The 27,140-nt window shown below is 40.8% G+C and overlaps 1 protein-coding gene across 3 annotated transcripts; it reads right to left on the minus strand.

Moving 5' to 3' along the window:
- LOC138307809 (serine/arginine repetitive matrix protein 1-like) lies at positions 1-20,231 on the minus strand. 3 transcript variants are annotated; one of them, XM_069248702.1, is made up of 4 exons: positions 17,553-20,226; positions 15,802-15,825; positions 5,704-5,742; positions 1-5,308 (listed from the first exon to the last, which is right to left on the minus strand). In XM_069248702.1, the coding sequence occupies exons 1-4, from the start codon at positions 19,629-19,631 to the stop codon at positions 5,066-5,068; spliced, it is 2,385 nt and encodes a 794-aa protein (XP_069104803.1). In that variant the 5' UTR covers positions 19,632-20,226; the 3' UTR covers positions 1-5,065. The 3 variants fall into 3 exon arrangements, with proteins under 3 accessions (XP_069104803.1, XP_069104822.1, XP_069104813.1); XM_069248721.1 differs by having other exon boundaries at positions 18,192-20,219; XM_069248712.1 differs by lacking the exon at positions 5,704-5,742 and having other exon boundaries at positions 17,553-20,231.
- Positions 20,232-27,140: the final 6,909 nt, after the last annotated feature.

A 27,140-nucleotide genomic window follows, 5' to 3' on the forward strand; every position in this document is an offset into this window, starting at 1 on the left:
TGAAGTTACAAGACATTTAATGAACTAGTAAGCATTATGCATTTATTAATAAAACATAGTATACGGTTTTGATTTCCTCAAAATATCTATAAATAACAACATTTTAAAACAACATCAATTAGCAGATCTGAGTATAAACAAGATTATATCTGTAATAACATGATGAAAGTAAAGGTAGGTTTCTGATAAAAAAAACATGGGTCAACATTTAACAGTCAGATGCTCACTGTTAGGGTCCAACTTGTCATCTGATGGACTACATGAGTCAACATTTAACAGTCAGATGCTCACTGTAAGTGTCCAACTTGTCATCTGATGAACTACATGAGTCAACATTTAACAGCCAGATGCTCACTGTAAGTGACCAACTTGTCATCTGATGATCTACATGAGCCAACATTTAACAGTCAGATCCTCACTGTTAGGGTCCAACTTGTCATATGATGAACTACATGAGCCAACATTTAACAGCCAGATGCTCACTGTAAGTGACCAACTTGTCATCTGATGATCTACATGAGCCAACATTTAACAGTCAGATCCTCACTGTTAGTGACCAACTTGTCATCTGATGAACTACATGAGCCAACATTTAACAGTCAGATGTTCATGGTTAGGGTCCAACTTGTCATATGATTGACTCAAGAGTCAACATTTAACAGTCAGATGCTCACTGTAAGTGTCCAACTGGTCATCTGATGAACTACATGAGCCAACATTTAACAGTCAGATGCTCACTGTTAGTGTCCAACTTGTCATCTGATGAACTACATGAGCCAACATTTAACAGTCAGATGCTCACTGTTCGTGACCAACCTGTCATCTGATGAACTACATGAGTCAACATTTAACAGTCAGATGCTCACTGTTAGTGACCAACTTGTCATCTGATGATCTACATGAGCACAACATTTAACAGTCAGATGCTCACTGTAAGTGTCCAACTTGTCATCTGATGATCTACATGAGCCAACATTTAACAGTCAGATGCTCACTGTTAGTGACCAACTTGTCATCTGATGAACTACATGAGCCAACATTTAACAGTCAGATGCTCACTGTTAGTGTCCAACTTGTCATCTGATGAACTACATGAGCCAACATTTAACAGTCAGATGCTCACTGTTAGTGACCAACTTGTCATCTGATGAACTACATGAGCCAACATTTAACAGTCAGATGCTCACTGTTAGTGTCCAACTTGTCATCTGATGAACTACATGAGCCAACATTTAACAGTCAGATCCTCACTGTTAGTGACCAACTTGTCATCTGATGATCTACATGAGCCAACATTTAACAGTCAGATGCTCACTGTTAGTGTCCAACTTGTCATCTGATGAACTACATGAGCCAACATTTAACAGTCAGATGCTCACTGTTAGTGACCAACTTGTCATCTGATGAACTACATGAGCCAACATTTAACAGTCAGATGCTCACTGTTAGTGTCCAACTTGTCATCTGATGAACTACATGAGCCAACATTTAACAGTCAGATCCTCACTGTTAGTGACCAACTTGTCATCTGATGGACTACATGAGCCAACATTTAACAGTCAGATGCTCACTGTTTGTGACCAATCTGTCATCTGATGAACTACATGAGCCAACATTTAACAGTCAGATGCTCACTGTTAGTGACCAACTTGTCATCTGATGATCTACATGAGCCAACATTTAACAGTCAGATGCTCACTGTTAGTGACCAACTTGTCATCTGATGAACTACATGAGCCAACATTTAACAGTCAGATGCTCACTGTAAATGTCCAACTTGTCATCTGATGGACTACATGAGTCAACATTTAACAGTCAGACCCTCACTGTTAGTGACCAACTTGTCATCTGATGAACTACATGAGCCAACATTTAACAGTCAGATGCTCACTGTAAGTGTCCAACTTGTCATCTGATGAACTACATGAGCCAACATTTAACAGTCAGATGCTCACTGTAAGTGTCCAACTTGTCATCTGATGAACTACATGAGCCAACATTTAACAGTCAGAAGCTCACTGTTAGTGACCAACTTGTCATCTGATGAACTACATGAGCCAACATTTAACAGTCAGATGCTCACTGTAAGTGTCCAACTTGTCATCTGATGAACTACATGAGCCAACATTTAACAGTCAGATGCTCACTGTTAGGGTCCAACTTGTCATCTGATGGACTACATGAGTCAACATTTAACAGTCAGATCCTCACTGTTAGTGACCAACTTGTCATCTGATGAACTACATGAGCCAACATTTAACAGTCAGATGCTCACTGTTAGTGACCAACTTGTCATCTGATGGACTACATGAGTCAACATTTAACAGTCAGATGCTCACTGTAAGTGTCCAACTTGTCATCTGATGATCTACATGAGTCAACATTGAACAGTCAGATGCTCACTGTTAGGGTCCAACTTGTCATCTGATGGACTACATGAGCCAACATTTGACAGTCAGATGCTCACTGTAAGGGTCCAACTTGTCATCTGATGGACTACATGAGCCAACATTTAACAGTCAGATGCTCACTGTAAGTGTCCAACTTGTCATCTGATGAACTACATGAGTCAACATTTGACAGTCAAAATGCTCACTGTAAGTGTCCAACTTGTCATCTGATGATCTACATGAGCCAACATTTATCAGTCAGATGCTCACTGTTAGGGTCCAACTTGTCATCTGATGGGCTACATGAGCCAACATTTAACAGTCAGATGCTCACTGTAAGTGTCCAACTTGTCATCTGATGATCTACATGAGCCAACATTTAACAGTCAGATGCTCACTGTTAGGGTCCAACTTGTCATCTGATGGGCTACATGAGCCAACATTTAACAGTCAGATGCTCACTGTTAGTGACAGACTTGTCATCTGATGATTTACATGAGTCAACATTTAACAGTCAGATGATCGCTGTAAGTGACCAACTTGTCATCTGATGGACTACATGAGTCAACATTTAACAGTCAGACCCTCACTGTTAGTGACCAACTTGTCATCTGATGAACTACATGAGCCAACATTTAACAGTCAGATGCTCATTGTAAGTGTCCAACTTGTCATCTGATGAACTACATGAGTCAACATTTAACAGTCAAATGCTCACTGTAAATGTCCAACTTGTCATCTGATGATCTACATGAGCCAACATTTAACAGTCAGATGCTCACTGTAAATGTCCAACTTGTCATCTGATGATCTACATGAGCCAACATTGAACAGTCAGATGCTCACTGTTAGTGACCAACTTGTCATCTGATGATCTACATGAGCCAGCATTTAACAGTCAGATGCTCACTGTTAGTGACCAACTTGTCATCTGATGATCTACATGAGTCAACATTTAACAGTCAGATGCTCACTGTTAGTGACCAACTTGTCATCTGATGATCTACATGAGCCAACATTTAACAGTCAGATGCTCACTGTTAGTGACCAACTTGTCATCTGATGAACTACATGAGTCAACATTTAACAGTCAGATGCTCACTGTTAGTGGCCAACTTGTCATCTGATGATCTACATGAGCCAACATTTAACAGTCAGATGCTCACTGTTAGTGACCAACTTGTCATCTGATGATCTACATGAGTCAACATTTAACAGTCAGATGCTCACTGTTAGTGACCAACTTGTCGTCTGATGATCTACATGAGTCAACATTTAACAGTCAGACCCTCAATGCTAGTGACCAACTGGTCATCTGATGATCTACATGAGCCAACATTTAACAGTCAGATGCTCACTGTTAGTGACCAACTTGTCATCTGATGAACTACATGAGTCAACATTTAACAGTCAGATGCTCACTGTTAGTGACCAACTTGTCATCTGATGAACTACATGAGTCAACATTTAACAGTCAGATGCTCACTGTAAGTGTCCGAGGTTAATTTGATAATTTGAACACGTAACATAAAGTTAATTGCTACATAAAACTACTGTTCTATTTGTTTTTATTAAAATGAAAGTATGTAACAGCGATGCTTATTACGACATTATCCATTAGAAAGCTTTGTTTCCTAGGTAAATCGAAATTCCAATGCTCTCTTTGACCCTTTGAAATGAAGATTAACCCATGGTTTAATGTAAAGTATACAGTTTCCATCTGTGAATAAATAATCAAAATGCAGGTGATGTTTGGCGTGTTGGTTATACAGGCGAAGGGTGTCTTCGGAAAACTAGCCTGTGATTATTGCAATAATTTAAAAGTTCTACATAAAATGGCCTACTCTGGTTATAGTACATGTATATAGTTTTAGATAGATTACGTTCATAACAAAAGTGTAATTAAGTTCCAACTAAACAGACTAACGTTCATTATAACGGTTTATAAGTTTTGATTTTGTTATAAACAATAGCATTGTAATGATATCAAATACATGTACATTTTCTGCATATTTTGCGACTCATAAACCTTCTAAGTATAGTTGCGTCACAGATTAATTGAATATTATCGAATCTCATTTAATGGAGTCAATTGTACACGAAAACAGCACGATATTCACATAGCTTTTGGCTTGGAAATATCGATAATTTGATCTTTTGTAAAGCGGTCCGGTTGAAATAAATCATGGTACTGATATTAGACAATCATATGTCTAACACAGTAAATGATCAATCTATTTTCCTTCCTGTGTTGGGTCCATTCCAACTGACACCATTTTACTGACTTCTATGCGGTTTCCTGCACCTTTTCTCGAAACAGTATCACAGATAATTCTTGTACAAACTTCGGCTGCCACAAACACTAATAACAGTTGGTACAATCTCGGGGCTCCTTCCGCGAATCTGACTTACGTTCTCTGGCTACTAAACAGTGTTTCTATTTGTGCAGATCATTAACTGTATGTATCATTCCTTGTATTACACAGACGGCTGTCGTAGGTCTCTGTCGCCTCCATTTTGATAATATCTTTTCATCTACGTCGATCCATTCCTAATGACCAGGTGGAATCCCATCTAAATGTAATAGCCAGTAGCGTCACTTCAATATCTCAATTAATTCATTATAACCAACAGTTTTGGCCCCTTTATAGCCATGTTGCGTGATTATAACCTCTTCAGGTTAATTTTACAGAAGGATCCCATGGGTCCCGGACAATCTCCTCTCTGTATTTCCGGTACGCTATAGGTACGTATTTCTTCTTGGTTGCGAAGCGCGACTTTATGAAGAGGAACTTGTCGCGGTTTGCGTCACGATTGTGCTCGTAGACCTTGAGGGGTATATGGTGGTTCCTGTGGTGCTCCACCTTCATCCAGCCTCCCCCTACACGGACCATCATCGACTTCCCCTTAGGAACTGGCTGTCAAGGTCAAACAAGACAAAACGTCAATACAATACATTGTTATGTAAATTACACAATACACGTGTATTATCTTATAAAGGTTATAATTACACATTAGAATCGATCGCGTTATTATTATTGTCGGAAGCACGTCCTGATCAGACAAGTTTCATTACAAATTTACAAAAAATAGATAAATAAAAATGGCATGCGAAAAGTAAAAATAACAAAAAAGCAGACATGGGATCTTCTAGTAGCGGATCTAATTGCTCTTCAAAGTCATGTCCTCTAAATATGTTGGAGTTAGTTCCCTTGATATGACAAAAATAAGAATTATGTCTAGTATGAAAACCATTTTATAACGTTATTCTGCTGAAATATGCAATCGTTGTGTAAATGGGTGAGACACTTACGTTGACCTTGAACAGTGCTGTTGCGGACTTAGTAAACACCTGTAAAGTTATTTGACACACTTTATTAGTTCAGTGAAATATCGAATATTACAAACACATACTATGTAGGTGATAAGGTTTTTACTGAAGTTTTAACAGAATATTAAATAACGCAAATTAAATAATGATTAAAACTTGTGTGTATCTACACCCTCGAACAAAACCATGGTCTCGCGCGCTCAACACAAACAGGACATAGTACACAGTGCGTATATTTGGATATTTGAATGTTTAAACCTCTCATAGATAAAAAGCTATATACTCCTGATATATTTACAAGTATACCTCTCTCATCGTTACAGAGTGATTTAAATATATACATAAAGTCTTAGGTATTTCAATAGTTGAGGCCCGGTCTCGGTCGTGCCACGGTAACCCTTACAAGTGCCGTATATGGTAGAGTGTTTACTTGTGTAATACGGACCAAAACTGTATGACATTTTTGTAGTATTTCAATCAAATCATGCGCTTTGTAGCACCTGAACTATCGCTTTTATCGAAACAAAGATTTCCATAGGTCCAGCCCTTCATTGACTTTATAGATCACATAGGACAAGCAGTGTCGATATACAATGGTGGTGGTGTGTAGGGATCGAATTCAAATGTAAACAATATAAAGTTTTCTTTGACGCAGTAGATATTGAATATTACTTGGTCAGAAAGCAGTTGTTGTATGCCTTGACTTCTTTGACGCAGTAGATATTGAATATTACTTGGTCAGAAAGCAGTTGTTGTATGCCTTGACTTCTTTGACGCAGTAGATATTGAATATTACTTGGTCAGAAAGCAGTTGTTGTATGCCTTGACTTCAGAAGTGGTCGTTTTGTCGTTGATATAGAATTATTCAATCTTGTTTGTAATTCTCATGAATGATTAAAATATATGTAAACCGTAAAAATGACGTCAGTGTAAAAGTTGTGATTTGCAGATACATAGACGTAATGGTTATATGACGAAAAGAGAGTCCCTTACTGTATATAATAACCATGATATAAAAGTATATACTCCGGTCAATGTTCATATTACACATGATACCTATATTTATCGCCTAATCCTGATAGCGGATTATTTATCACTCGATCTGATTACCTAATACATTATGATCATAACGTCCCCTATTACAACATTTGTATAGCTAATATATGTCTGATAGGCGTACCTACACACGTTACGTCTGATTGGCGTGCCTACACACATTACGTCTGATTGGCGTGCCTACACACATTACATCTGATTGACGTGCCTACACACGTTACGTCTGATTGGCGTGCCTACACACGTTACGTCTGATTGGCGTGCCTACACACATTACGTCTGATTGGCGTGCCTACACACGTTACGTCTGATTGGCGTGCCTACACACGTTACGTCTGATTGGCGTGCCTACACACATTACGTCTGATTGGCGTGCCTACACACATTACGTCTGATTGGCGTGCCTACACACATTACGTCTGATTGGCGTGCCTACACACATTACGTCTGATTGGCGTGCCTACACACATTACGTCTGATTGGCGTGCCTACATACATTACGTCTGATTGGCGTGCCTACACACATTACGTCTGATTGGCGTGCCTACAACATTACGTCTGATTGGCGTGCCTACACACATTACGTCTGATTGGCGTGCCTACACACATTACGTCTGATTGGCGTGCCTACAACATTACGTCTGATTGGCGTGCCTACACACTTACGTCTGATTGGCGTGCCTACACACATTACGTCTGATTGGCGTGCCTACACATTACGTCTGATTGGCGTCCTACATACATTACGTCTGATTGGCGTGCCTACACACATTACGTCTGATTGGCGTGCCTACATACATTACGTCTGATTGGCGTGCCTACATACATTACGTCTGATTGGCGTGCCTACACACATTACGTCTGATTGGCGTGCCTACACACATTACGTCTGATTGGCGTGCCTACATACATTACGTCTGATTGGCGTGCCTACACACATTACGTCTGATTGGCGTGCCTACATACATTACGTCTGATTGGCGTGCCTACATACATTACGTCTGATTGGCGTGCCTACACACATTACGTCTGATTGGCGTGCCTACACACATTACGTCTGATTGGCGTGCCTACAACATTACGTCTGATTGGCGTGCCTACACACATTACGTCTGATTGGCGTGCCTACACACATTACGTCTGATTGGCGTGCCTACACACATTACGTCTGATTGGCGTGCCTACACACATTACGTCTGATTGGCGTGCCTACACACATTACGTCTGATTGGCGTGCCTACACACATTACGTCTGATTGGCGTGCCTACACACATTACGTCTGATTGGCGTGCCTACACATACATTACGTCTGATTGGCATGCCTACACACATTACGTCTGATTGGCGTGCCTACACACATTACGTCTGATTGGCGTGCCTACACACATTACGTCTGATTGGCGTGCCTACACACATTACGTCTGATTGGCGTGCCTACACACATTACGTCTGATTGGCGTGCCTACACACATTACGTCTGATTGGCGTGCCTACACACATTACGTCTGATTGGCGTGCCTACACACATTACATCTGATTGGCGTGCCTACACACATTACATCTGATTGGCGTGCCTACACACATTACGTCTGATTGGCGTGCCTACACACATTACGTCTGATTGGCGTGCCTACACACATTACGTCTGATTGGCGTGCCTACACACATTACATCTGATTGGCGTGCCTACACATTACATTACGTCTGATTGGCGTGCCTACACACATTACGTCTGATTGGCGTGCCTACACACATTACATCTGATTGGCGTGCCTACACACATTACATCTGATTGGCGTGCCTACACACATTTCGTTTGATTGGCGTGCCTACACACATTACATCTGATTGGCGTGCCTACACACATTATGTCTGATTGGCGTGCCTACAGACATTACGTCTGATTGGCGTGCCTACACACATTACGTCTGATTGGCGTGCCTACACACATTACGTCTGATTGGCGTGCCTACACACATTACGTCTGATTGGCGTGCCTACACACATTACGTCTGATTGGCGTGCCTACACACATTACGTCTGATTGGCGTGCCTACACACATTACATTGATTGGCGTGCCTACACACATTACGTCTGATTGGCGTGCCTACACACATTACATCTGATTGGCGTGCCTACACACATTACATCTGATTGGCGTGCCTACACACATTACTCTGATTGGCGTGCCTACACACATTACGTCTGATTGGCGTGCCTACACACATTACGTCTGATTGGCGTGCCTACACACATTACGTCTGATTGGCGTGCCTACACACATTACGTCTGATTGGCGTGCCTACACACATTTACGTCTGATTGGCGTGCCTACACACACATTACATCTGATTGGCGTGCCTACACACATTACGTCTGATTGGCGTGCCTACACACATTACGTCTGATTGGCGTGCCTACACACATTACGTCTGATTGGCGTGCCTACACACATTACGTCTGATTGGCGTGCCTACACACATTACATCTGATTGGCGTGCCTACACACATTACATTATCTGATGGCGTGCCTACAACATTACGTCTGATTGGCGTGCCTACACACATTACGTCTGATTGGCGTACCTACATACATTACGTCTGATTGGCGTGCCTACACACATTACATCTGATTGGCGTGCCTACATACATTACGTCTGATTGGCGTGCCTACACACATTACGTCTGATTGGCGTGCCTACACACATTACGTCTGATTGGCGTGCCTACACACATTACGTCTGATTGGCGTGCCTACACACATTACGTCTGATTGGCGTGCCTACACACATTACATCTGATTGGCGTGCCTACACACATTACGTCTGATTGGCGTGCCTACACACATTACGTCTGATTGGCGTGCCTACACACATTACGTCTGATTGGCGTGCCTACACACATTACGTCTGATTGGCGTGCCTACACACATTACGTCTGATTGGCGTGCCTACACACATTACGTCTGATTGGCGTGCCTACACACATTACGTCTGATTGGCGTGTACACATTACTCTGATTGGCGTGCCTACACACATTACGTCTGATTGGGCATGCCTACACACATTACGTCTGATTGGCGTGCCTACAACATTACGTCTGATTGGCGTGCCTACACACATTACGTCTGATTGGCGTGCCTACACACATTACGTCTGATTGGCGTGCCTACATACATTACGTCTGATTGGCGTGCCTACACACATTACGTCTGATTGGCGTGCCTACACACATTACGTCTGATTGGCGTGCCTACACATACGTCTACTCTGATGATTGGCGTGCCTACACACATTACGTCTGATTGGCGTGCCTACACACATTACGTCTGATTGGCGTGCCTACACACATTACGTCTGATTGGCGTGCCTACCTACACACATTACGTCTGATTGGCGTGCCTACACACATTACGTCTGATTGGCGTGCCTACATACATTACGTCTGATTGGCGTGCCTACACACATTACGTCTGATTGGCGTGCCTACACACATTAACTCTGATTGGCGTGCCTACATACATTACGTCTGATTGGCGTGCCTACACACATTACGTCTGATTGGCGTGCCTACACACATTACGTCTGATTGGCGTGCCTACACACATTACGTCTGATTGGCGTGCCTACACACATTACGTCTGATTGGCGTGCCTACACACATTACGTCTGATTGGCGTGCCTACACACATTACGTCTGATTGGCGTGCCTACACACATTACGTCTGATTGGCGTGCCTACACACATTACGTCTGATTGGCGTGCCTACATACATTACGTCTGATTGGCGTGCCTACATACATTACGTCTGATTGGCGTGCCTACATACATTACGTCTGATTGGCGTGCCTACACACATTACGTCTGATTGGCGTGCCTACACACATTACGTCTGATTGGCGTGCCTACACACATTACGTCTGATTGGCGTGCCTACACACATTACGTCTGATTGGCGTGCCTACATACATTACGTCTGATTGGCGTGCCTACACACATTACGTCTGATTGGCGTGCCTACATACATTACGTCTGATTGGCGTGCCTACATACATTACGTCTGATTGGCGTGCCTACACACATTACGTCTGATTGGCGTGCCTACACACATTACGTCTGATTGGCGTGCCTACACACACATTACGTCTGATTGGCGTGCCTACACACATTACGTCTGATTGGCGTGCCTACACACATTACGTCTGATTGGCGTGCCTACACACATTACGTCTGATTGGCGTGCCTACACACATTACGTCTGATTGGCGTGCCTACACACATTACGTCTGATTGGCGTGCCTACACACATTACGTCTGATTGGCGTGCCTACACACATTACGTCTGATTGGCGTGCCTACACACATTACATCTGATTGGCGTGCCTACACACATTACGTCTGATTGGCGTGCCTACACACATTACGTCTGATTGGCGTGCCTACACACACATTACGTCTGATTGGCGTGCCTACACACATTACGTCTGATTGGCGTGCCTACACACATTACGTCTGATTGGCGTGCCTACACACATTACGTCTGATTGGCGTGCCTAACACACATTACGTCTGATTGGCGTGCCTACACACATTACGTCTGATTGGCGTGCCTACACACATTACGTCTGATTGGCGTGCCTACACACATTACGTCTGATTGGCGTGCCTACACACATTACGTCTGATTGGCGTGCCTACACACGTTACGTCTGATTGGCGTGCCTACACACATTACGTCTGATTGGCGTGCCTACACACATTACGTCTGATTGGCGTGCCTACACACATTACGTCTGATTGGCGTGCCTACACACATTACGTCTGATTGGCGTGCCTACACACATTACGTCTGATTGGCGTGCCTACACACATTACGTCTGATTGGCGTGCCTACACACATTACGTCTGATTGGCGTGCCTACACACATTACGTCTGATTGGCGTACCTACACACATTACGTCTGATTGGCGTGCCTACACACATTACGTCTGATTGGCGTGCCTACACACATTACGTCTGATTGGCGTGCCTACACACATTACGTCTGATTGGCGTGCCTACACACATTACGTCTGATTGGCGTGCCTACACACATTACGTCTGATTGGCGTGCCTACACACATTACGTCTGATTGGCGTGCCTACACACATTACGTCTGATTGGCGTACCTACACACATTACGTCTGATTGGCGTGCCTACACACATTACGTCTGATTGGCGTGCCTACACACATTACGTCTGATTGGCGTGCCTACACACATTACGTCTGATTGGCGTGCCTACACACATTACGTCTGATTGGCGTGCCTACACACATTACGTCTGATTGGCGTGCCTACACACATTACGTCTGATTGGCGTACCTACACACATTACGTCTGATTGGCGTGCCTACACACATTACGTCTGATTGGCGTGCCTACACACATTACGTCTGATTGGCGTGCCTACACACATTACGTCTGATTGGCGTGCCTACACACATTACGTCTGATTGGCGTGCCTACACACATTACGTCTGATTGGCGTGCCTACACACATTACGTCTGATTGGCGTGCCTACACACATTACGTCTGATTGGCGTGCCTACACACATTACGTCTGATTGGCGTACCTACACACATTACGTCTGATTGGCGTACCTACACACATTACGTCTGATTGGCGTGCCTACACACATTACGTCTGATTGGCGTGCCTACACACATTACGTCTGATTGGCGTACCTACACACATTACGTCTGATTGGCGTGCCTACACACATTACGTCTGATTGGCGTGCCTACACACATTACGTCTGATTGGCGTGCCTACACACATTACGTCTGATTGGCGTGCCTACACACATTACGTCTGATTGGCGTGCCTACATACATTACGTCTGATTGGCGTACCTACATACATTACGTCTGATTGGCGTGCCTACACACATTACGTCTGATTGGCGTGCCTACACACATTACGTCTGATTGGCGTGCCTACACACATTACGTCTGATTGGCGTGCCTACACACATTACGTCTGATTGGCGTGCCTACACATTACGTCTGATTGGTGCCTACAACATTACGTCTGATTGGCGTGCCTACACACATTACGTCTGATTGGCGTGCCTACATACATTACGTCTGATTGGCGTGCCTACATACATTACGTCTTACGTCTGATTGGCGTGCCTACACACATTACGTCTGATTGGCGTACCTACACACATTACGTCTGATTGGCGTGCCTACACACATTACGTCTGATTGGCGTGCCTACACACATTACGTCTGATTGGCGTGCCTACACACATTACGTCTGATTGGCGTGCCTACATACATTACGTCTGATTGGCGTGCCTACACACACATTACGTCTGATTGGCGTGCCTACATACATTACGTCTGATTGGCGTGCCTACATACATTACGTCTGATTGGCGTGCCTACACACATTACGTCTGATTGGCGTGCCTACATACATTACGTCTGATTGGCGTGCCTACACACATTACGTTTGATTGGCGTGCCTACATACATTACGTCTGATTGGCGTGCCTACACACATTACGTCTGATTGGCGTGCCTACACACATTACGTCTGATTGGCGTGCCTACACACATTACGTCTGATTGGCGTGCCTACACACATTACGTCTGATTGGCGTGCCTACACACATTACGTCTGATTGGCGTGCCTACACACATTACGTCTGATTGGCGTGCCTACACACATTACGTCTGATTGGCGTGCCTACACACATTACGTCTGATTGGCGTACCTACACACATTACGTCTGATTGGCGTGCCTACACACATTACGTCTGATTGGCGTGCCTACACACATTACGTCTGATTGGCGTGCCTACACACATTACGTCTGATTGGCGTGCCTACACACATTACGTCTGATTGGCGTACCTACACACATTACGTCTGATTGGCGTGCCTACACACATTACGTCTGATTGGCGTGCCTACACACATTACGTCTGATTGGCGTACCTGCCTACACACATTACGTCTGATTGGCGTGCCTACACACATTACGTCTGATTGGCGTACCTACACACATTACGTCTGATTGGCGTGCCTACACACATTACGTCTGATTGGCGTACCTACACACATTACGTCTGATTGGCTACCTACACACATTACTCTGATTGGCTACACACATTACTCTGATTGGCGTGCCTACACACATTACGTACTCTGATTGGCGTGCCTACACACATTACGTCTGATTGGCGTACCTACACACATTACGTCTGATTGGCGTGCCTACACACATTACGTCTGATTGGCGTGCCTACACACATTACGTCTGATTGGCGTACCTACACACATTACGTCTGATTGGCGTACCTACACACATTACGTCTGATAGGCGTACCTACACACATTACGTCTGATTGGCGTGCCTACACACATTACGTCTGATTGGCGTGTCTTCACATTTTACGTCTGACTGGCGTGCCTACACACATTACGTCTGATTGGCGTGCCTACACACATTACGTCTGATTGGCATGCCTACACACATTACGTCTGATTGGCGTGCCTACACACATTACGTCTGATTGGCGTGCCTACACACATTACGTCTGATTGGCGTGCCTACATACATTACGTCCTAACAGAAAGAAGATCGAGTAATTACGTATATAGACTTGAGTCATTACAGCGATATATATATATTCCGATGTATTTTCTATAGCCTCTGAATTACCTATACCTTATAACTACACAGACCTTTTATCGAAAGTAAACAAATGGAACAGATTTTACCTCTTTACCACGTATGTATATGATTAGTGTCCGATTTTAGACGTCTTCTATAATTTCCGAATAAAAAAAACATGTTGTAAAGAGAGATGGCTTTAATTGAGTTTTTATCATCTAATAATGATTTTCACTATTTCCATTGGAATCTAAGGACCAGCTAGGGGCTTTTTGAATTAATATGTTTCAAATCATGTTATGGAAATCTAAAAAAAAATATATATATATATATAATTAGCACAACAGTAAAGAAACACTTGAACATGTCTACCTTATAAATGATGTCCGTCAAATATCAGAATACACGTTGTAAACGATCACATTTCTGATGCAATCTACAACACCATGCGAATGCGCACCGGTTCTAACCCAATTTATTCCGCTAACTGGCCTATACCTCTCCAATTTGCATAGATTTTCAACTCAACACTAAGTGAATCGCGAGCATAGAAATGTCATTTAAAGTTTCATCTGGGTCATTAACTTTAGTCTTCTGACGAAAGTGAAACATGACATTTAAATTTGACACACAACATTTTATTCTGTACGGTCACTGTCCCGTAACGAGTTGGGGAGTTGCACAAAGATCAATCCTAAGGAATTACTGGTCGGCATCCAAACGTTCAAGTTCAAACCGGCTGTGGTTTTCGAAGTAAAACAATATAGAGTATAATTCCACTCCTTGGAATTTGGCCGAGGTCTAAAATATATATGGGAACACCCACCTTAACATCATCAATGAAGTATTTGTTACTTGTTTATGAATCACACTACAATCCGATAGGTGTGCTCTAGATTTCCTTAAACAATATAAGTCTGTTTTTACCGTGGAAATTTACATGAAGCCGTATTTACCATAGGAGTTCTGACATGTTTAATAATTTGAACCATAGTAACGGGTCATTTTAACACATTTCAAAGCAAATAATTATGTATTAACGGAAAATATGTATATAATTACTATTATCAGAATAATAAGCCGCTGTTAGCAGCATTATCGCATGCAAACATACATTCTGATATACATGTATGTGAATGCACAAATTTCGTGACAAATCGACTGACAATAAAACTATTATTGATATAATGATAATTGTTTGTCGTAACGAATGTCTTATACATCATATTGGGAGCACATTTCTAAGTGATATACTTCCATTGTTTGTAAGTAGCTAAAATGGCTGGGTTATGGTTGCACTAAACAGTTAGTTTGCTTTGTGTAATTACAACAACTAAGCAATACCTACCCGGAGTAAGGCTTCTTCCTTTTTCTGAAATAAAATATACAGGTATGATTTAATAGGCGTTAAGAAAATGACATAACGTGTAAGATTTACATAGTTGATCATATGTATTACATGAATTGTATATAGAAATAGTTCATTAATCCCCCGGGACAGAATTAGGTAAATAAGGTGGCCAGGTAAAATAGCTGTATTTAGGTCTGTGGTCATTTCCATTCGTATTTATTTATTTACAACAAAGCACCACTGGTAATAACCTAGACTTTAAAAACCTCAAGTTAAACCCAGACATAGTTTTATGTGTGTATTTCCGTGCTGCTATATTTAACACCCCGAATGATGTTCACGTGACGCCATGACTACGGGTCTAAACAAATATGTTGCTATGGCTTTACTACAGATCGTTATTGTCTAATCCTACATCTACAATAATCGATTTCTATAGCAGGGCTAAATAAACAGGCTAGTTTCCAATTAATTGACAATATATATAATATATAGTACCTGTTGTTACTGTGAAAACACGGTAAAATGAAGGCGAGGGTCAAGTTACGGAGAGAACACACCAATAGCGACAGATCAGAGACCTACAGTAAGGTAGATTGGTTAGGTAGATAAAGATAGATTTAATCTACAAACAAGTGTTAGGGAAAGGATAAATCACACAGAAATATCAGAATGTCGAGATAACACGAACGATGATGGTGTTACACACTGTCACAAGAAAACAGTTGTCGAGATATCGGGAAACACCACGGTTGCAATTGGTTGTCCAGATATCTAGAAAGTCCACTGGATTTTCTTGATATCAAGACAAAACAATGTGTTTTCGAGATATGATTGTTTACGTTTCTATAAGGTCTTGACAGCCGGGTAATTTAGGGACAAACTTTAAATGTAAACAAATAAAAACATTAAACAAATAAACAATAGTTTGAAGACTGAGAGAATGTGTCATTTGAAATTAATGAAATGAGTGAACGTTAATGCATATTTAAAAAAACCTCCAGAATCCTAACTTTTAACCTGTACAATGGTTATTTATGTTTTACTCAAATATTAAGTCAATATTAACTTTAGTCATGTGTAATGTAAATCAACTTCAGAGAAGGTGTTTATGTTTCACAGAAAATACCAGGATTGACCTGATATATGTTTCAAACACAATTTGATTTTTACATAATTCCTTTGGATAGGATTCTGGAGTACGGCAGTGACGAACTTAAGAAACACCAACCAAACATTTCCCATGTAATACTACTTCTCTTTGATATCTGTGAATCGCTACGCCTTCCCATCCTTAGAATTTTTTCTCCGATTTTAATTTAATTCACATTTTAATCTCTATAGCTGTTCTTTAAATGCGCCACTGCTTAGTAACAAAACAATACAGGAAAATAGGTAAACAAATAGTAAACAAAATCAGTGAAGTGTGACTATAGAGGTGGTCTTAGCCTGTAAAGTTACTCGATATTAAGATATACATCAGTGAAATGTATATTTAATTACGTAAACAGACTCATTCGTTAGGATAGTTTAATTAAGAACTGATAACGTTATTCCAAACGGCCCACGAAAGGTTAAATTATTTTAAGTTATTAACGACAAATTTCGAAATTTTGAAAGATTTCCGAAAGAATTCTAAATAACTCTAAAGATATACATTATATATGCAGTACAGTATGGTATAGCTATATTACACTTTACAGCAGGCCAGGAAGACCACCTCAAATCGCCACATTACGAGGAAATACCTTTTTGTGAACAGGCTTTACAGTACGTGATTTTAGAGAAACGTTAGAAGGTTCCACTACTTTGTTAGCTTCCCGTTCCGGTTCTGGTGCCGAATGCTGTTCTGGTTTGATGATGTTATACACAACAGGAGGAGGAGTTGCAGCTTTAGAGTGAAGATATTTAGTAGGTACAGAATAGTAAACAGGATCCACCACATTCAAAATTTCCGGTTCTTGTTTCAATTTCGGTTTCTTCCGATTCTTTCTTGACTTTGACGAATCATTGGGATACTTAGTTGAATAAGGATTCGAGGGATAAGTAAAGTTACCCAAGTCTATATATGGAGATGGCTTATGTTCAGGGCTATTATGGTCTCCACCATTCGGGTTTGTAGAGTACATAAAGTAATCAGGACTCGTTACATTATCAACTTCCGGTACAGTTTTCTTAGAACGAGGTGAACGCTTTGAAGAGTGAGGTTTAGGAGGAAGAAAAGAGCCTTTCTGCCCATGGACTGGGGCCGTGTTGTTAAGTAGAGAAATCACACCAGGTTGTGTACCTTTGACAGGAAGTGAGTTAACATTAATAGAAAAATACAAAGGATCATTAGAAGAGTTAGCGACCGTGTTAGGTTCCGGTCTAGAAATACTATACGTTACCGGCGGAGGCGGTGGTGGCGGTGGTGAGGGTAGTATCTCAATCCTAGGTGATGGCTTAGAAAACACTAACACTTCCTCCTGGGGTTCTATTTCCGGTTCCTGTATATTTATTATTGCCGTTTTATACCCGCGAATAGGTGCTGGTTCATATGGAGAAAGAGGTTCTACTTCCGGTGATGGTGTACGCTCCCGTATACTTGGGGGTGGAGATATGATCCTGGGGCTGGGCTCAGGGGTAGGGTCTGGGCTGGGGACCCGTTTAGGGACGGGACTTGGGGCAGGGGAGCTATACGTTGACGTAGATGGCGTAGAGGGTGGTGAAGGAATGTTCACTGTTTGACATGCCATGTTTCGGACAAGCTTCCTTTTCGGCTGTTCGACAACATATTTGGTGGTCATCTGAACACCGACGTGGCGCTGCGTTGGTTTTAGCGGAGGTGGAATTATAGGAGGTTTGCTGGATACGTGGTGTTCACGTTCGTAGACTGGAGGACGAGGAGGAAGTGTCGGTGCCAGTTGTTCCCGACGGAGAGTCTGTACGGGTTGTACTTTCCTGACATACCGCGCGTGCTCTGCAGATCGTGGCCTTGACATCAGTCTGGATGAACGAGTCACATTAGCATACTCACGTGTTGTATTTTCTAACTCACGTGACATCACGCGCTTTTCGTATGTTGCTGAGCGAGGTCGAGATACGAGTCTCCTTGTGTCTATTTCGTCGTAAGTGTCCGATTCTGTTTCATCCGTATAGGAATCAGAATAATCCGCAGCACGATCATGTGTCCGATAGAATAAATATTGTTTCTCTAATTTGGGTTGCTCAGTTTGTTTAACAGTCTCCCGTTTCACCTCCTCCTCGTCATCCGTAGAATCCAGGCACGTGCACCGGAGCATTTTGACCCCGGTACAACAATAAAGACTGTCTACTACCTCAACACAGCCACAGCAACACGTCTCCACTTCTTTATCTACTGTCTCAACCTGTGGTTTCGTCTCTACTGTCTCCCGGACATAATAACGCTCGGGAGACGGAGACACGCGACGTCTCTCCGGAGACGGCGAAACATGACGTCGGTTCGGAGGACCACTTACGTAACGTCTGTCCGGATTACGGACAATAACTCTATTTTCCGTACCAAGTCTGTTTGTAGAATGGTTCACAACCCTTCGTTCTGGGACAGTCATTACCCTACCTCCTCTGTTGGAGTGGACCCTCCTAGTATCCCGATAACCCATACTGGTACCTTGTCGGCTCCTTTCACGACCACGGAGACCGTCCTGTCGGAGTCGTTCCAAGTTCACTGTTCCGATACTTTCTACGTTCCCTGCCTGTCTACGTTCCGTCTCTGACTGTCTCTCTATCCGTCCTCTGCCATACACCCTCTCGCTTTCCGAGAATTCTAGCTCCCCTCCAGTGACATCACTAGGAGCTCCCCTCATCCTCGTAAAAACACTCGTTAATGATCAATAACAATCCACACAGCACATCAATCCGGCGTCCACATTGGAATATTTCTCCCTAGGAATCGCGAGAAAAGTTTTCTCCTATACAACCCTATAGTATTGCGGCCATGTTAAATCTTTCACTGACAGGTATCATAACATCGCTCACGTATTTGTGACCTTAGTTACCGTCAACAAAGCCTTTCTGACTGGTCAGCTCGTCACGCCGATCGTTGACCGACACTAAGCCGATTGACAATAATAGGTCCACGTAATTACAATCCGCGCTTATGGTCAGTGCTGTCCATTCAATAACGCCATACAATGTTACCTTTGTACGTACACATATGTAAGACTTAACGGCTAGCGGGACTCTAAATATACCGCGGTCTGTAGGAGAAATACCCTGTGTCCAATGTATGCTTTGATCAAATAAATAGAAAACCGGTTTACGTGTAGAAAACTGTGTTAGGGATAGGTAAAGATCTCTTGTTAGACCTGACTAGCTTTACAGGTGAGTGTCAACTCGTATAGACCTACTTCCAACTTCGCAGATTACATTTAAATACCACGATTGGATTTTTACTTCTTAAAGATTCAATTTTCACCGAATCATACATGTATACTAGTATATAATTCCTTAGGCTATAGGTGTACGTACATGCTCGTGTGATTGTCAGTACAGACATCTCCAATTTCCAAAATGGTGATGTCATAAATTTCGACGTCTCAAAGGCAATTTTTGTTTTGGTACGATTAGATAAGGGGAAAGTCTTATAATCGGTTATGCGATATCTAAACAGAAACTCTCCATTCATATTCCGATTGACCAGAAAAGATAAATGTAAAGGCTTGGCCTCCACACATGCGTACGCGTGTCATATTGTGATAGCGACACTCTCCTCTTCTTCACTGAAGTACAGAAGACAAAGATCAGCATACTAACGGATGATATACCGTGTGCATGTCTTGGAATGTATTCAGTTATTTACTTTCGGATTAGTAAACACATTCAATTTTACTTGCAACCTAGCAAGTACACAAGATAACAAAAGTGAAGTTGTGGTGAAGCTGATGTTAACGACAGAACAGTTACACTGACCAGCTGATAGGTTTGATGGAAATGTTTCGGTTGTGTGGTTAATGAAGAAAAGAGACACACTTTAAGAATACAATTCGTAATACACAACTTACTGTGTCGATGAAAACTAACTATTTATGAAGGGACATAACTCCCATAAAAACGATAACGTTACAGATATGGCATTAATCACAGCCAGAGACTACACAATGTCATTATTTGACGGGCATTTTCGCCAACAAGGAATTCTGGTCCAGATCATTCATACTAACAAACTTGGTAGCCCTTTATATCAATATGCTACAGCCTAATATTAGGTCTCTAGTCTTTCAGAACTTCACAAGAAGTCTGGTTAAAATTGAAGTCCTTTTTGTGGCCCCCGTGACCTTGAATGACGACCAAGGTCATTTGTATGAACAACTTTGATAGTCCTTTAGATCAGCATGCTACAGGCCAAGGGTCTGACTTGGCCTTCTACAACTTGGCAATAACGATAACATTACTTTTTGTATTGAAAATTTCAATTTGAAAAACAACAGAAAACGGAAATATAAGCATTAAACTACCTTCTTGGGGGGATTTATTACCCTATAATTCTCCCGGGATTGCAGACAAATTGAATAACGCGCGTTAGCGTGGTATGATAATTAATCGTATCACGCTAATGCGCGTTATTCAATTAGTCTGAAATCCTAGAATTATAGGATAATTAATTCCCCAAGAAGACAGTTTAATGCTTAAATACTGCATGCACATTAACAGATTTCTAGACCTTCCAGAAATTAAAAACAAGATTTTTAATGATTTTTCGGAAAAAAATACACTTTTGAACTTCGATCCTTATTGCGAACTGGAAGTTGACGTTTTACAGAAAAGTTTCACGTTAGCAGTCTGTTTCATGTTTTATTCTACATATAATATCCAAAAATGAAAGAAATTCGTGAAGCCGCTTACGAGATATTGTTAGTACAGTGTTACCGATCGTATGGTGCATTGTGAGGAAGCGAGGAAGCAACATCATAAAGTGTCTGGGAGGGGGATTGTAAAGCGGAATACTGTCATAAATGTGATGGAGCCAAAGGGTTTATATACTTATAGACAGACACGTGTATGACCAATTATAACATATATGGAGGTACATGTGCATATGAAAGGACTAAAGTAAAAATCAATACTATCAAAACGGCAAATCAAATGATACGTTGAGCTAAGATGTAAGGTTGAGGAAGACATAATTAAGGCGAGATACATAATGATAGTACCGAAATTCCAGGTACTAAGTATCATGAGGTGAGATAGATATAGATAGTACCGTAATTCCAGGTACTAAGTATCATGAGGCGAGATACATAATGATAGTACCGTAATTCCAGGTACTAAGTATCATGAGGTGAGATAGATATTGATAGTACCGTAATTCCAGGTACTAAGTATCATGAGGTGAGATAGATATAGATAGTACCGTAATTCCAGGTACTAAGTATCATGAGGTGAGATAGATATTGATAGTACCGTAATTCCAGGTACTAAGTATCATGAGGCGAGATACATAATGATAGTACCGTAATTCCAGGTACTAAGTATCATGAGGTGAGATAGATATTGATAGTACCGTAATTCCAGGTAATAAGTATCATGAGGTGAGATAGATATTTATAGTACCGAAATTCCAGGTACTAAGTATCATGAGGCGAGATACATAATGATAGTACCGTAATTCCAGGTACTAAGTATCATGATGAGGTGAGATAAATATAGATAGTACCGTAATTCCAGGTACTAAGTATCATGAGGTGAGATAGATATTGATAGTACCGTAATTCCAGGTACTAAGTATCATGAGGTGAGATAGATATTGATAGTACCGTAATTCCAGGTACTAAGTATCATGAGGCGAGATACATAATGATAGTACCGTAATTCCAGGTACTAAGTATCATGAGGTGAGATAGATATTGATAGTACCGAAATTCCAGGTACTAAGTATCATGAGGTGAGATAGATATTGATAGTACCGTAATTCCAGGTACTAAGTATCATGAAGTGAGATAGATATTGATAGTACCGTATAGTACCGTAATTCCAGGTACTAAGTATCATGAGGTGAGATAGATATTGATAGTACCGTAATTCCAGGTACTAAGTATCATGAGGTGAGATAGATATTGATAGTACCGTAATTCCAGGTATTAAGTATCATGAGGTGAGATAGATATAGATAGTACCGTAATTCCAGGTACTCAGTATCATGAGGTGAGATAGATATTGATATTACCGTAATTCCATTGAGGTGAGATAGATATAGATAGTACCGTAATTCCAGGTACTAAGTATCATGAGGTGAGATAGATATAGATAGTACCGTAATTCCAGGTACTAAGTATCATGAGGTGAGATAGATATTGATAGTACCGTAATTCCAGGTACTAAGTATCATGAGGTGAGATAGATATAGATAGTACCGTAATTCCAGGTACTAAGTATCATGAGGTGAGATAGATATAGATAGTACCGTAATTCCAGGTACTAAGTATCATGAGGTGAGATAGATATTGATATTACCGTAATTCCAGGTACTAAGTATCATGAGGTGAGATAGATATAGATAGTACCGTAATTCCAGGTACTAAGTATCATGAGGTGAGATAGATATAGATAGTACCGTAATTCCAGGTACTAAGTATCATGAGGTGAGATAGATAATGATAGTACCGTAATTCCAGGTACTAAGTATCATGAGGTGAGATAGATATAGATAGTACCGTAATTCCAGGTACTAAGTATCATGAGGTGAGATAGATATAGATAGTACCGTAATTCCAGGTACTAAGTATCATGAGGTGAGATACATAATGATAGTACCGTAATTCCAGGTACTAAGTATCATGAGGTGAGATAGATATTGATAGTACCGAAATTCCAGGTACTAAGTATCATGAGGTGAGATAGATATTGATAGTACCGTAATTCCAGGTACTAAGTATCATGAGGTGAGATAGATATTGATAGTACCGTAATTCCAGGTACTAAGTATCATGAGGTGAGATAGATATTGATAGTACCGTAATTCCAGGTACTAAGTATCATAGGTGAGATAGATATCATACCGTAATTCCAGGTACTAAGTATCATGAGGTAGATAGATATAGATAGTACCGTAATTCCAGGTACTCAGTATCATGAGGTGAGATAGATATTGATATTACCGTAATTCCAGGTACTAAGTATCATGAGGTGAGATAGATATAGATAGTACCGTAATTCCAGGTACTAAGTATCATGAGGTGAGATAGATATAGATAGTACCGTAATTCCAGGTACTAAGTATCATGAGGTGAGATACATATGATGAAAGTACCGTAATTCCGTAATTCCAGGTACTAAGTATCATGAGGCGAGATACATAATGATAGTACCGTAATTCCAGGTACTAAGTATCATGAGGTGAGATAGATATAGATAGTACCGTAATTCCAGGTACTCAGTATCATGAGGTGAGATAGATATTGATATTACCGTAATTCCAGGTACTAAGTATCATGAGGTGAGATAGATATAGATAGTACCGTAATTCCAGGTACTAAGTATCATGAGGTGAGATAGATATTGATAGTACCGTAATTCCAGGTACTAAGTATCATGAGGTGAGATAGATATAGATAGTACCGTAATTCCAGGTACTAAGTATCATGAGGTGAGATAGATATTGATATTACCGTAATTCCAGGTACTAAGTATCATGAGGTGAGATAGATATTGATAGTACCGTAATTCCAGGTATTAAGTATCATGAGGTGAGATAGATATAGATAGTACCGTAATTCCAGGTACTCAGTATCATGAGGTGAGATAGATATTGATATTACCGTAATTCCAGGTACTAAGTATCATGAGGTGAGATAGATATAGATAGTACCGTACCGTAATTCCAGGTACTAAGTATCATGAGGTGAGATAGATATAGATAGTACCGTAATTCCAGGTACTCAGTATCATGAGGTGAGATAGATATTGATAGTACCGTAATTCCAGGTACTAAGTATCATGAGGTGAGATAGATATAGATAGTACCGTAATTCCAGGTATAAGTATAAGTATCATGAGGTGAGATAGATATTGATAGTACCGTAATTCCAGGTACTAAGTATCATGAGGTGAGAATATATATAGATAGTACCGTAATTCCAGGTACTAAGTATCATGAGGTGAGATACATAATGATAGTACCGTAATTCCAGGTACTAAGTATCATGAGGCGAGATACATAATGATAGTACCGTAATTCCAGGTACTAAGTATCATGAGGTGAGATAGATATAGATAGTACCGTAATTCCAGGTACTAAGTATCATGAGGTGAGATAGATATTGATAGTACCGTAATTCCAGGTACTAAGTATCATGAGGTGAGATAGATATTGATAGTACCGTAATTCCAGGTACTAAGTATCATGAGGTGAGATAGATATTGATAGTACCGTAATTCCAGGTACTAAGTATCATGAGGTGAGATAGATATTGATAGTACCGTAATTCCAGGTACTAAGTATCATGAGGTGAGATAGATATTGATAGTACCGTAATTCCAGGTACTAAGTATCATGAGGTGAGATAGATATATTGATAGTACCGTAATTCCAGGTACTAAGTATCATGAGGTGAGATAGATATGATAGTACCGTAATTCCAGGTACTAAGTATCATGAGGTGAGATAGATATTGATAGTACCGTAATTCCAGGTACTAAGTATCATGAGGTGAGATAGATATTGATAGTACCGTAATTCCAGGTACTAAGTATCATGAGGTGAGATAGATATTGATAGTACCGTAATTCCAGGTACTAAGTATCATGAGGTGAGATAGATATTGATAGTACCGTAATTCCAGGTACTAAGTATCATGAGGTGAGATAGATATAGATAGTACCGTAATTCCAGGTACTAAGTATCATGAGGTGAGATAGATATAGATAGTACCGTAATTCCAGGTACTCAGTATCATGAGGTGAGATAGATATAGATAGTACCGTAATTCCAGGTACTAAGTATCATGAGGTGAGATAGATATAGATAGTACCGTAATTCCAGGTACTAAGTATCATGAGGTGAGATACATAATGATAGTACCGTAATTCCAGGTACTAAGTATCATGAGGTGAGATAGATATTGATAGTACCGTAATTCCAGGTACTAAGTATCATGAGGTGAGATAGATATTGATAGTACCGTAATTCCAGGTACTAAGTATCATGAGGTGAGATAGATATTGATAGTACCGTAATTCCAGGTACTAAGTATCATGAGGTGAGATAGATATAGATAGTACCGTAATTCCAGGTACTAAGTATCATGAGGTGAGATAGATATAGATAGTACCGTAATTCCAGGTACTAAGTATCATGAGGTGAGATAGATATAGATAGTACCGTAATTCCAGGTACTAAGTATCATGAGGTGAGATACATAATGATAGTACCGTAATTCCAGGTACTAAGTATCATGAGGTGAGATAGATATAGATAGTACCGTAATTCCAGGTACTAAGTATCATGAGGTGAGATAGATATTGATAGTACCGTAATTCCAGGTACTAAGTATCATGAGGTGAGATAGATATTGATAGTACCGTAATTCCAGGACTAAGTATCATGAGGTGAGATAGATATAGATAGTACCGTAATTCCAGGTACTAAGTATCATGAGGTGAGATAGATATTGATAGTACCGTAATTCCAGGTACTAAGTATCATGAGGTGAGATAGATATTGATAGTACCGTAATTCCAGGTACTCAGTATCATGAGGTGAGATAGATATAGATAGTACCGTAATTCCAGGTACTAAGTATCATGAGGTGAGATAGATATTGATAGTACCGTAATTCCAGGTACTAAGTATCATGAGGTGAGATAGATATGATAGTACCGTAATTCCAGGTACTAAGTATCATGAGGTGAGATAGATATTGATAGTACCGTAATTCCAGGTACTAAGTATCATGAGGTGAGATAGATATTGATAGTACCGTAATTCCAGGTACTAAGTATCATGAGGTGAGATAGATATAGATAGTACCGTAATTCCAGGTACTAAGTATCATGAGGTGAGATAGATATGATGTACCGTAATTCCAGGTACTAAGTATCATGAGGTGAGATAGATATGATAGTACCGTAATTCCAGGTACTAAGTATCATGAGGTGAGATAGATATGATAGTACCGTAATTCCAGGTACTAAGTATCATGAGGTGAGATAGATATGATAGTACCGTAATTCCAGGTACTAAGTATCATGAGGTGAGATAGATATGATAGTACCGTAATTCCAGGTACTAAGTATCATGAGGTGAGATAGATATGATAGTACCGTAATTCCAGGTACTAAGTATCATGAGGTGAGATAGATATGATAGTACCGTAATT

Source organism: Argopecten irradians, chromosome 1 (assembly GCF_041381155.1).
Source record: "Argopecten irradians isolate NY chromosome 1, Ai_NY, whole genome shotgun sequence".
Lineage (NCBI taxonomy): Eukaryota > Metazoa > Mollusca > Bivalvia > Pectinida > Pectinidae > Argopecten > Argopecten irradians.

Bases quoted from the DNA above. Each gene is read 5' to 3' on its own strand.
- LOC138307809 (XM_069248702.1), bottom strand. From the start codon at position 19,631: ATGAGGGGAGCTCCTAGTGATGTCACTGGAGGGGAGCTAGAATTCTCG. The intron at 15,826-17,552 runs GTATTTCCTCGT...ATTTTATTTCAG, and splicing joins TAAAGCCTGTTCACAAAAAG to AAAAAGGAAGAAGCCTTACT. The intron at 5,743-15,801 runs GTAGGTATTGCT...ATAACTTTACAG, and splicing joins AGGAAGAAGCCTTACTCCGG to GTGTTTACTAAGTCCGCAAC.